This window comes from Xyrauchen texanus, chromosome 10 (assembly GCF_025860055.1).
Source record: "Xyrauchen texanus isolate HMW12.3.18 chromosome 10, RBS_HiC_50CHRs, whole genome shotgun sequence".
In the NCBI taxonomy this organism is placed as follows: Eukaryota; Metazoa; Chordata; class Actinopteri; order Cypriniformes; family Catostomidae; genus Xyrauchen; species Xyrauchen texanus.
Window position 1 is genome coordinate 32,764,892 of NC_068285.1, and position 13,559 is coordinate 32,778,450.

A 13,559-nucleotide genomic window follows, 5' to 3' on the forward strand; every position below is an offset into this window, starting at 1 on the left:
AGTTAGTAACCCCACCCCCCACCCAAGAAAGTGTTGATTATTCTAAGGGATTGTACTATCAAGTCCTATAAACTCAACTCTTGGCAGGATCAGCTCTAAACACTGTCTAGCTCTAACTCAAGAGCAAGAATCTTATAACAACTTCTGCTTTTACTTCTGCTTAACCTGGATAATTTTTTTTTATGCCTAATGATATCTAAGGTAAGTTTATAATCCTCCTCAGAATTCAACATGCTCCCATAAAACACAATCACTGTTTGGCTGCACAAATTGCTCAGTCAGCCTTTATTTTGTGTTACTCTCATACTTCATGGCACATATTAAAATAACCATCCGATTGAGGTACTAAGTATGCACATTTTGTTTGTATAAGTGAACCATTAATTTTTCTTTATGTAAAAAAAAAACTGTCCCAGAAACAAATGAACTACCACAAAGGACAAATGACCACCACCCACATTTGATTACCTTATGATGGGAAAGTGTGCTAAACAAGGTATAGATGTAGATATTGGCACACACTCAGTTGTTAACACATTTTTATTGTAATTTCTCCTGGATCTCAAAGCGAAAATATTAATCTAGTACACAGTGAGTCTGGTTTCTCCCAAGGTTATTTTTCTCTATTAATCAACATCTTATGGAGTTTTGTGTTACTTGTCACAGTCGCTTTCAGCTTGCTCACTGTATTAATATTTAATTACTTATTTTTAAACACGATTAACAATTATATTTTATCTAATTACACAATGATGATTCATCGACATTGACATTGCAGTTTTATTGTCTTTTTATGCCTGATCTTCTGTAAAGCTGCTTTGAAATTATGTGTGTTGTGAAAAGCACTATATAAATAAAATTGACTTGACTTCAGAGCTTATATTCAGTATCTTCAGGAGAATGGCTATGCTCAGAAGGCCTTTCAGGAGCAAGGAACAGCAGATCTACAGTCCTCCTAGCAGTGAGGAGCCAAGAACTGTAGATTTTCTGCCAGCAGAACACAAGGTCTGACTGAAGTGGCCTATTGACATAACTAAATAAAACTAAATATTTTGGATTCAAACATTTTTGGGATTCAAGCACGACTTGGATGGTAGATCATAATCAAGTCAGTGTGAGAGAGCATGTCTTTTTAAGGCACATGTAAATAGCGATGTAAATAGAAGTCACACGTTTGTTAGATTATTTTTTTAATTATTACTTTTTATAAAAATATTTTCCAGAAAGAAAAATCTTAACTAAAGTGGTCAGATTACTGCTTAATAAAAAGGGAAGGTCTTATCCTTGTAGTCCTTAAGCAGCTCATCTGCAGCTCTTTGTGCAAATGCTGTTGGGCTTTCCATGCATCATCTCTCATTTAGTAGAACATTTTTGTGAATGTAAAGAGTTTTTCATGAAAAACCACCCTCCCGTAATTCCTGGAGTTTTAAATGGTTTAAACCAACAGGATTCAAATAGTTATCTGTCAAAGGTATCGGGGTGAGAACAGGTGTGCGATCCCTGTTTTCAGCCTACATATACTCTGGAAAAGGCAATTTCACGAGATCAAAACCAAAATGGAAGACTGAATCTGAAGTACTACTTATTTATCATTCTTTCCCCTATGTTTGTAAAATAAACATGTTTGATTATATATTTTGATGATTTGATTATTTACAAAATATACTGGTAAAAAGCTTCAAATATCAGTTTGATCTCTTTCCTTGACTTTTGTTTTAAGTTTTATTTGTTTAGCTGTTACATTTGTAACATATTCCGTTAGATTACTCAAGGTCAATAATGTAATCTAAATTCCTGGGATTACTTCTTCAGCATTGGTACATTTTTTTCACTTGTTTTGACTATAAAAACTCAGACAGTACAGTAAGATAAAATACACATGTTAAAAATACCTTATCTGAAAAACCTAAATATCTGATGCAGTGTTGCTCCTAAAACAAGATAAATAAAAGGATTTTTAGACTTTGCCCTAATATCAAAGGTCTTACTAGAAAAAAACAAATATGATTGTGTCTGGTGACATGTGCATGTAAAATGGCTAGAAATAGCATTTTAGCTTAGCATAAAGCTGACAATTTACACAAGGTTTATTTCTATGTCTTCTGCTCCAAACTTACTTCAAATGTACTTCTCTGTCTGCTCGTATGAATGTAACACATCATAAGAAAGTGTTTCACCGCTGGTCAAATGCATTTTGGATCGCATCATTTATATGTATAAATGTTTCCATCTGAAAGAACTAAATATTAAATGAAACAAATCCCAATAAAACGCAAAGTAATCTCTTCAGTAATCACAATACTTTTTGGAATTAACTATTCTAATTACCAATGATTTAAATTGTAACTGTAGTGGATTACAATTACTCATATTTTCTATTTTAAATATGTAATCCTGTTACATTTATTCAGTTACTCACCAACCCTGGTTCTATTAATTTATGTTTTATTACTTATCTTGTACTTTAAGTACTTGCCATTGCCAATGTTGCATCTCAACTAACCCTCAAGCCCTACTTCAACATCCTAACACCCTTGAAATAATACAGAAACTTTTATTCTGAATTACTTAAATGAATAGTTCACCCATCAATGAAAAATTCTCTCATCATTTACTCACCCTAATGCCATCTTATATGAGTTTCTTTCTTCTTCAGAGCACAAATGAAGATTTTTAGAAGAATATTTCAGCTCTGTAGGTCCGTACAATGCAAGTGAATGGTGGCCAGAACGTTGAAACTCCATAAAGAAGATAAAGGCAGCATAAAAGTAATCCATAAACTCCAGTGTTTAATCCATGTCTTCTAAAGCGATCCAGTTGATTTTGGGTGAGAACAGACCAAAATATAATTTTTCACGTTACATCTTGACATCAGTCTCTTTAGTGATCGTGATGGTAACACAATACGGTTCCACTCGTTAACATTAGTTAATGCATTAGGTGTCATGAACAAATACTTAATATATTTTTAACAGCATTTATTAATTTTAGTTAATAAAAATACAAATGTTCAATGTTTGTTCATAGTGCATTGTCAAATGTTAACTAATAACATTTTTGATTTAAAAAAAAACATATTAGTATATGTTTTATGAATTTACATTCATTAAGATTAATAAATGCTAAGTATTTTTCATTGTTAGTTCATGGTAACAAATTGAAACTTATTTTAAAGTGTTACCGTCTTGATTTAAAGCTCGATTATGCTTCCTATGTTGCCATCTAGCACTCTGACAGAGCCCTTTTAAGGAAAGCATACCATTTTTTGTTTTAAAATTGTTGTTAAATAAATTAAGATGATGGATAAGGAGACAAGTAACAGACCTTTATTCAAAAACAAACTGCATAGTGCAAAAAAAATAAAGAAAAAAGAATGCACAATAAATTAGTGACCAATATGAATGTCAGAGTATGGAATACAACTCAACCAGAGGAAACATAAGGCATTTTTAACCACGTATGGCAAGTTTTAACCATCTCATGAACAAACTCTTATACAAAAACAATGCAAACATTAACAGACTATACTTAAAATCAACTCTGATTTATAGACACCATTAGTCAACAATCAGGTCAAGAACATTGTTGAGAAGCTTTAGAGTTGTTTAAGGCCAATTTAAAACTCCTCAAACTACTTTTTTGAGGCCATTTACTACACTGGTATTATTACATTACTGCATCCTTTAGTTGCTGTATTGCTTTTGGTAGGTATGGATGGACTAAACATCAACAATGGTACCATTACCATAATAAAAAATATATACATATACAAAAGAAAAAAAAATAATTGGACTGCAAAATAAAAAAGAGACCAAGAGAGAGTTCATAGCCAAGCAAACCCTGAGATAAAGTGAGAACTTTTGAATGGTGCACAGGAAAATTAATCCACTTCCTCATACAAATACTGACCACACTTTTTAAGGACCTAGTGGTGGTGAAGAGAACATAAGGGGGTAGAAGACATCACACAGAAACATTCACAAACCGAGAAAGTGACATTCAGCTTAAATAAGTCATGCATTTTTACAAAGCTGTGGGCAGATATTTGAAGCCTATCTTTGTGTTGAAGGGAGTTTTGATGGGATTGGAAGCACAGCTGCATTAACTCAAATCATTTTCTTTCTCTAAATGTTTACCAGTAAAGATACCCTTTAAGACTCAAGGCTGAGCAGATCCCTTCAATGTTAATCTCTACTGTACATGGTCCCACAATAACAGAATCTTAAACTTTAGTTTGATGTAAAGCAAAGCAAACTTTTAAAAGAGGGTTAACACGCTCACTAAGGCATTCTCTACATATGATTGTCTTTGGTTTAGTAATCCATTCACACCTAAAAATGACTTTGTAGCAGTCCAGCCAGCTGTTTCTATGCATTACACCAAAAGAACTCAAATTTTCACAGTTATTTTCACAACTAGCCCTGATCGATTCAGCTTGGTTTCTTTTACAGCATTGAGGAAGTATTAACTGAAGATGTAGAAATGGCTAAATCATTTCTTTTTGGAAAGCATTACTTCATAACAATGGAGAAAGAATGAGATTGATTAAGAATAATTCAGCTTGTTTTAAAATGAACAGCTAATATCTTGAATGCGATTTCTGAACTCTATGGAAAAATTAGTGATTTAGTATGATCATGTGACTTTCTGTCAAGTTTCTTACACCCACTGAGACCTTCTTCAAATGTACAAACAGCAGGTGTGTAGAATAAGCATCAGTACAAAGATTTAATACAAGAGGAGACATAAGATCTGGCCAGCCAGCTTTGATCTGACAATTCAGTTAGAAGTTCTGCTGCCGGCGCTTCTTTGCATCCATGGCATCGAGAATGGGTTGCCTCTTTGCCGTATAGCGTTGCCGCAGTTCTTCAATCTCACGCTCCATCATGGGATCCAGAGCAGTGAGACGCATCTGCAGCTCTTCAAAATCTAGGTTTTTCAGCTACACAGACAGAAACACACATAGTGAAAATAAATAAAAAATATTAGTCTTTCCTTACTATGACAGGCAAAGACATAATGTTCAACCAAAATCCCAATAATAACCAGAACAAATGAAGATTGTGCAAAGCACGGGACTTTTAAATATAAACAAGCCTATAACACACTTTATAAATGGAGACTTGGCTCAATTAAAATGCTCTATAGTTATTATGTTAATATTATGGTTTTTCAAATATTACCTTTAATATAGTGTGTTATATAGCTGTTTAGTTAATGACTCCCAAAACAAAGAACAGATTCTGAACACCTGAAACGAGTCGTTAGTAATTCCAGATTTCCTGTTATAACCCATGTAATTTGGTAACAAAAAATCTGCCTCTGTTCTTCATTGGCTGCTCGCGAACAACTTTAACCCACCCTCAAACACTACACTAAGTGGTAGACCAATCACAACAGACTGCCCAATCAGAGCAGAGTATGCTCTCTGAAAGGAGTTTAGAATGAATCCTTTAGAACGGATCATTGAACAAGTTGTTTTTGACACTGGGAAATAAAGGTAATGCTGCAATTAAAATTATAAGCAGATTAAAGTGTTTTTTTTTATTTTTTCCTTGGATGCATGTAAATCTATTGTATGAGATCTTTAAAACAGAATTAGGCACATTTAAAAACATAATAAGTACTCTTCAAAGGAATAGTTCACTAATCAATTTAAGAAAATATGCATTGAAGTGGCAAAAAAAAAAAAAAAAAATTACCAACAACTATGGGCATAGATATTTGCTGATAACCGATAATTCCAAAAAGCAACTATCAGCACATACTATTTGGTAAAACCGATATATAGGTCTACCTCTAATTAGTGTTAGACAAATAAATAGCCGTGGCATGAATGGGTGGATATATTGTATTATAAAATTCAACATCATCCGATTCATTAAATTCAAAGTTCTTAAAGTGTGTTTTATGCCACTGTCAGCTAATGATGTCATATTCACTGAGCACTATATGTACAAGTAACTTTTTTGAGGTTACTGGGATACTGTTCACACTGTTGTTATTTCCTCCATTTTATTAGTATGTTTTAATAATTTCTTTGTGTATATGGGTCCTGTGTAGCTCAGCAAGTATTGATGCAGACTATCACCCCTGGAGTCATGAGTTTGAATCCAGGGTGTATTAGTGACTCCAGCCAGGCCTCCTAAGCAACCAAATTGGCCCGGTTGCTAGGGAGGGAATAGTCACATGGGGTAACCATCCTCGTGGTCAAGATTAAGTGGTTCTCGCTCTCAATGTGGTGCGTGGCAAGTTGTGTATTGGCGGAGAGTAGCGCGAGGCTCCACATGCTGGGAGTCTCTGCGGTGTCATGCACAGCGAGATTGGCCACCCTGCTCTCTATATATCAGCATTAAATGGCATGTGCCATTAATAAGTCCATATTGGTCGACCACTAAAAATTACATTGTATTAAAGCACTTACAAAATCAAAGTCTCCGTCTTGAGGCACTTTCCAATTGTCTGGGAAAGCGGTCTTGGAAATGAAATAAGGGTCCTGCTGGTTGTGGTTGTAACTCTCTTGTGCTTTGTTCGAGTCCTGTTTGTCGAAGTAGTCCATGAAGGATGGACGCAGAGCTTGCTGAACTGTAGGATTTCCTATTTTAAGGGAAAACATTAGCTCATATTTTCCATCAAAATGTGGCATAAAAAATAAAAATGAAAAGATAAAACAAGGTTCACACTCCTACTGAACAAAGAATTTCAATGATTTTCCAGTTGTTTGTAATTAATGGCTAAGGATTTTTTTTTATATATAATTTCCTAGAGATTGAACTCACAAAGAGTCTTTTTTGAGCTAAATATATCTATAAAAAAACGTAATAAAAATAGGACATTTCCAGGCCACAATCTCAAATTTAAATTCCCTGATATTCCTAGGTTTTCGGTGACTGCGAGAACCCCGATAAGAAATTCAACACTCACTCCTCATCGAGCCAGCATCCACCACTACTTCTTCATCTTTGCTGTTGATAACCATGGTACCCAGGTCGGACTCCAGCATGGTGCTGCCATGCTCAATCATGGTCTGAGCCCCATCGCTCATGGTGCCTGTGGCTCGCATCGTGCCAGCACTCTCCGAGCCAGACTTCACCATGGTGTGGGAATCCACTTCTACGTCCTCATCCTATGGAATTGCAATCACATACAACATCAGCTAAAACACAAATGCTGTGTTCATCTTAAACATGAAAATGTGGAAACGAGCTAATTCCAGCCAATGAACTCATAATAAGAGCAATCCCTACAGAGTTCTCATCCTCATCCTCCTCTCTCTGCTGCTCCTGTTGTCTCTTTGCCTTCATCTCCATGGACTCTGTGATCAAGTCCCGTAGAATGCTGACCGGCTTAGCACTGGTTATAAAGGGGTGCTGCAAAACATTCAGAATATTTTTTTAAATGTAAAATTTAGCAAACAGTTCTTTTTTCAAGCACTTTCAAGGTACCAAAATCATCTTGTTCAAGCACCTCAAAGCTTTACATATGATACATTCTAAACATTAGTTGACAAAAACGCAATGATAAAAAAAACATTGTCAGCGGGGCCTGGGTAGCTCAGCGAGTATTGATGCTGAATATCACCCCTGGAGTCGCGAGTTCAAATCCAGGGCATGTTGAGTGACTCCAGCCAGGTCACCTAATCAACCAAATTGGCCTGGTTGTTAGGGAGGGTATAGTCACATGGGGTAACCTCCTCGTGGTCACGATTAATGGGGCACGTGGTAAGTTGTGCGTGGATCGAGGAGAGTAGCATTAGCCTCCGCATGCTGTGAGTCCCCACGGTCTCATGCACATCGAACCACATGTTAAGATGTATGGATTGACGGTCTCAGAAGCGGAAGCCACTGCGACTTGTCCTCTAACACCCGGATTGTAGTGAGTAACCGCGCCACCATGAGGACCTACTAAGTAGTGGGAATTGGGAATTCCAAATTGGGGAGACAAGGGGGATCAAAAACAATTGTCAGTGATTTCAAACATTGACCAATTTCCTTTACACCCAAAGATGAAACTAGAATCATTCATATGATTACAACCAAAGTTTTGCAATGCTGGTCATCTAAAGGGTGTGATTTACTGTGGGGTGGGGGGGGGGGGGGAGACAAATTTCCCCCCACACCAGTATAAGACACAACTGCAATTATCAGACTGATTTGAAGAATATAACAATTGTTTTCAGCTGTTTTAACAGCTAAAATATGTACAGTGAGGGAAAAAGTATATGATCCCCTGCTGATTTTGTTCGTTTGCCCACTGACAAAGAAATTATCAGTCTATAATTTTAATGGTAGGTTAATTTGAACAGTGAGAGACAGAATAACAAATTTTTTTTAGAAATTTAATTTTAATGAGGGAAATAAGTATTTGACCCCCTCTCAATCAGAGATTTCTGGCTCCCAGGTGTCTTTTATACAGGTAACGAGCTGAGATTAGGAGCACACTCATAAAGGGAGTGGTCCTAATCTCAGTTTGTTACCTGTATAAAAGACACCTGTTCACAGAAGCAATCAATCAGATTCCAAACTCTCCACCATGGCCAAGACCAAAGAGCTGTCCAAGGATGTCAGGGACAAGACTGTAGATCTACACAAGGCTGTACCATCACCAAGCAGCTTGGTGAGAAGGTGACAACAGTTGGTTTGATTATTTGCAAATGGAACGCAAAAGAACTGTCAATCTCCGTCGGTCTGGGGCTCCATGCAAGATCTCACCACATGGAGTTGCAATGATCATGAGAACGGTGAGGAATCAGCCCAGAACTACACGGGAGGATCTTGTCAATGATCTCAAGACAGATGGGACCATAGTCGCCAAGAAAACAATTGGTAACACACTACGCCACGATGGACTGAAATCCCCATGCTCAAGAAAGCACATGTACAGGCCCGTCTGAAGTTTGCCAATGAACATCTGAATGATTCAGAGGAGAACTGGGTGAAAGTGTTGTGGTCAGACGAGAACAAAATCGAGCTCTTTGGCATAAACTCAACTAGCTGTGTTTGGAGGAGGAGGAATGCTGCCTATGACCCCAAGAACACCACCCCCACCGTCAAACATGGAGGTGGAAACATTATGCTTTGGGGTGTTTTTCTGCTAAGGGGACAGGACAACTTCACCGCATCAAAGGGACGATGTACCATCAAATCTTAGGTGAGAACCTCCTTCCCTCAGCCAGGACACTGAAAATTGGTCGTGGTGAGTATTCCAGCATGACAAATGACCCAAAACACACGGCCAAGTCAACAAAGAAGTACATTAAGGTCCTAGAGTGGTCTAGTCAGTCTCCAGACCTTAATCCCATAGAAAATGTGTAGAGGGAGCTGAAGGTTTGAGTTGCCAAATGTCAGCCTCGAAACCTTAATGGCTTGGAGAAGATCTGCAAAGAGGAGTGGGACAAAATCCCTCCTGAGATGTGTGCAAACCTGGTGGCCAACTACAAGAAACGTCTGACCTCTGTGATTGCCAACAAGGGTTTTGCCACCAAGTACTAAGTCATGTTTTGCAGAGGGGTCGAATACTTATTTCCCTCATTAAAATGCAATTCAATTTATAAAATTTTTGCAATGCGTTTTTCTGGATTTTGTTGTTGTTATTCTGTCTCTCACTGTTCAAATTAACCTAACATTAAAATTATAGACTGATCATTTGTTTGTCAGTGGGCAAACGTACAAAATCAGCAGGGGATCAAATACTTTTTCCCTCACTGTAAGGGATAATTGTACAGCCAGGCTGGTGCACACATTCAACAAGCCTTTTATATAATGAAATTGCAGCCTTTTAAGAGGTTTAATAAATCACACTGGGCCATATTGCAATTTTGATTTTATTTTGATTAACTGTACAGCCCTAAACTTATTTATTGCATGTGTTAACTTACTGACCTACTTTTAAGCATCCATGCGATACAAATTATTAATCGTAAATTATTCCAGTCAATTCAAGTTTTAATCAAGTTTTATCAAGCTTTTTCTCTGTATTTTCCTTCAGAACGTCCCATATGGGCTGCAAATTGCAAACATCCATTGGTCTGCTCTACTGATTGGCATGGATGCATGATCATGATGCAAACGTTTTCAGTTTCCAGATGCAGTTATAAAAATATCCTATTCGCAGGCTTATTTGTCACCCATGACTAATTTATTTCCCAGCTAAAAATGACTGATAATAAGGGGTTACTGAGATAAAATGAGCAGTATGAGGCTGAACATGTGATCTGAATCCACACCGTGAGGGGACAACATCCCGTGTGAGTTCCACACTAAGTGAGTGGGCAAATGTACTTTTTCATTTAAAGCACCTGGGATAATGGTAAATTGGCCTTCACACTAAAATGATCTATCAGCTTGTTCATTTTCAACAGCGAATAAGTATAAAGCTCATTAAGTCTCTGCATTTTATATGCACATGTAACAGTCTACATTTGCACATGTAAATGAAATGTGTGGAAGCATTCAATGCCTCTTTCCAAACCTGCAGCAGATGAGTGGCTGTGGCTCTCTGCTCAGGGTTCTTCACCAGACATTTCTTCACAAAATCTGTGAAGTCATCACTCCATAGCTCTGGTTTCCGGAAAGTGGGTGGAGGGTTTGTTGGGATCATAAAAATAGCCTAAAGTGTAGACAAAAAAGGTATAATGTATAATTTTGAGATGTTGTATGTTTCCTGTTAATGTATTGCAAGGTATTTGAAAGGGATAGTTCTCCCAAAAATGAAAATTCCTTCATCATTTACCCACACTCATGCCATCCCAGATGTGTTTGACTTTCTTCAACAAAACACAAATGAAGATTTTTAGAACATCTCAGCTCTGTAGATCCATACAATTCAAGTGAAAGATGACAAGAACTTTGAAGCTCCAAAAAAGCACTTAAATGCAGCATAAAAGTAATCCATACGACTCCAGTGGTCACGTCTTCAGAATATAATATGTGTGGGAGAAATAGATCAATATTTAAGTCCTTTTTTATTATAAATCTCCACTTTCACTTCCACATTCTTTTGTTTTTTGCATTATTTGTATACTGGTCGGGGCTGGTCAAAGAGGACTAGATTAATAGTAAAAGAAGACTAAAGATTGATCCGTTTCTCCCCAACCCATCATATCGCTTCAGAAGATATAGATTTAACAACTGGAGTCTTAAGGATTACTTTTATGCTGCCTTTATGTGCTTTTTGGACCTTCAAAGTTCTGTCCAACAATCACTTACATTGTATGGACCTACACAGCTGAGATAATCTTCTAAAAATCTTCAATTGTGTTCAGCAGAAGAAAAAGTCATACACATCTGGGATGAAATGGTGAGAATTTTTATTTTTAGGTGAACTACACCTTTAAGGTTAAAAATAAAACTGCAGACTTATTTATATGTTCCACTCACCCTCATTGGATGAATGTCTGCATAAGGAGGCTTTCCTTCAGCCATTTCTATGGATGAGATGCCAAGAGACCATATATCTGCCACACAGTTGTAACCAATCTCTTGGATCACTTCGGGGGCCATCCAGAAGGGTGTTCCAATAACTGTATTTCTCTTGGCCATTGTGTCCTTTAGAGGACATTAAAAAAACAAAAAAACATTAGATGATTAAATGGATTCATTAACATTATATACGCAATCCCTACATTTTGATACTCACGGTGAGTTGTCCAGCCACTCCAAAATCTGCTAGTTTTGCATGGCCCTCTGTGGTGAGGAGAATATTCCCAGCTTTGATGTCCCTGTGGATTTTCCTCATGAAATGGAGATACTCTAGTCCTTTCAAGGTGGATTTGAGGACTGTGGCAATCTCATCCTCAGTGAGCTTGTCAAGAGAAAGAACACTGTGTTTTTTTTAACCATGTGATGAAAATGTGCTGCATTTTGCTGTCTCTTCTCCCATTACTTACCGTTTTGTTGCGCAGTCTGATAATATCAGACACTGATCCAGCACCACAATATTCCATCACAATCCAGAGGTCTGTGTTCTTGAAATAGCTGCCATAGTACTTCACTACATATGGACTGATTAAGGACAAGGATAAAATCACTGTGTGAGAGATTATAACGGAGCAGTGCTTCCCAACCCTGTTCCTGGTGGCCCCCCAACACTACACATTTTGGATATCTCCCCAATCAAACACCTGATTCATCTCATCAGCTCGTTATTAGAGACATCAAGACCTGAATTGAGCATGCCAGAAAGGGGAGATGTCCAAAATTTGCAGGGTTGGGGGGCCTCCAGGAACAGGGTAGGGAACCACTGACATAGAGCAAACAAAAGTGTACATCATGAAAGTTTGTTTATTTTTCTACTAAATGGCTTTACCTGTCGCATTGCTGCATAATGGAGATCTCTTTGATGATCTCCTGCAGATCTGATTCTACAGGAACCTGTTTGATGGCCACCACTTGCCCTGATTCCTTGTGAATGGCTTTGAAAACACTGCCATATGATCTGAAACAAAACACAGAATACATTTAAATGAGTGTGCAGAACATCTTATTCAGTATCACCATCAAATAAACAAAGACTTATACGTACCCTTCTCCAAGCTTTTCGAGAACATCAAACACTTCCTCTGGCTGCTTGGTTAGACTGTCTTCACTGAGCTTCTTCAGTTTACTGATGAGAAAGAACAACCTTACTCCCTTTCACGTATAATATGTCAGGAGTTCATACACTAGCAGCTGTAAGAAAACGTATTATAGCCTACGTATACACTATACACTTAATATAACGAAATTACGTGTTTACAGTACAAAATTAACATAAAACATAATTACAATAGTCAGGCTGCGTTCACCCATTATTCTGTAGATTTAGTTAATCATGTACATTATGATTATAAACACAAAATAAAATTAAAGTTTCTTCACTGATCTGCAGTTTCAGTTTAATTGTTGAGTTGAGGCCCGTAAATATTAGATAGACTGGTTAGCCGAGCTGGATTTTTACTTACTTTCTGGGCACCGGCTGATCCATTCTTGTTTTTTAAGTTAACAAGTATTTGGTGGTTAATTTCAAACACTTTTATTGGATCATAATCTAAGTAAAGGAGCTAAAACGCATGTTTTGTTCAGACTTTGAGGAAGCACAGTTATCTGCCCATTCGTACCGCTGCTTACAGCGATGTGAAGCGAGCTGACGTGTGGGATTTTCCATCATAAATAATCCTTCAAAATAAAAGTCCTACTATAACTCGAAACGCGGAATAATCAATAAACACATTTGAGAATAATCTCATAATGTAAAAGGATCAGCAGACTAAGCACAAATTCGTTGTAAAACACGACCTTCGTTAGGGTTAGCTACAGATAAACAGATGTCAATATATACCTGTATATCTTTCAACGTTCAATGAGGTGCAATAAAATTACTCTAAAATAATACAAAAAACTCAAACATTTAATGTGTACACAATTGGGTTCAGCTATATTTAACCGATAAAGTGACTAAAAAAACAGTCTCGTGCAAGAGATAACAACACAAATGATTTAAAAAACAGTTTGAGAATTAATGTTGAAGTGGATTTTCGTTTAGTTTCACAAATAAGAGAAGCTACATTTAAAGATTCCCTT

At 37.0% G+C, this 13,559-nt stretch overlaps 1 protein-coding gene across 1 annotated transcript; it reads right to left on the minus strand.

Annotated features, from left to right (window-relative positions):
- Window positions 1-3,304: 3,304 nt before the first annotated feature.
- Window positions 3,305-13,102, minus strand: stk3 (serine/threonine kinase 3 (STE20 homolog, yeast)). The gene is made up of 11 exons (XM_052135978.1): window positions 12,941-13,102; window positions 12,523-12,603; window positions 12,307-12,435; window positions 11,888-12,002; window positions 11,638-11,802; window positions 11,379-11,546; window positions 10,471-10,608; window positions 7,248-7,370; window positions 6,925-7,126; window positions 6,425-6,597; window positions 3,305-4,942 (listed from the first exon to the last, which is right to left on the minus strand). Exons 1-11 carry the CDS (start codon window positions 12,961-12,963, stop codon window positions 4,784-4,786), a joined length of 1,476 nt encoding a protein of 491 aa, XP_051991938.1. The 5' UTR covers window positions 12,964-13,102; the 3' UTR covers window positions 3,305-4,783.
- Window positions 13,103-13,559: the final 457 nt, after the last annotated feature.

What these genes read in the sequence shown, in the direction of transcription:
- stk3 (XM_052135978.1), bottom strand. Translation starts at nt 12,963, where the DNA reads ATGGATCAGCCGGTGCCCAGAAA. An exon ending in CAGACATTCATCCAATGAGG is followed by an intron (nt 10,609 to 11,378) that starts GTGAGTGGAACA and finishes TCTACACTTTAG; the next exon opens with GCTATTTTTATGATCCCAAC. An exon ending in CAGCCACTCATCTGCTGCAG is followed by an intron (nt 7,371 to 10,470) that starts GTTTGGAAAGAG and finishes AATGTTTTGCAG; the next exon opens with CACCCCTTTATAACCAGTGC.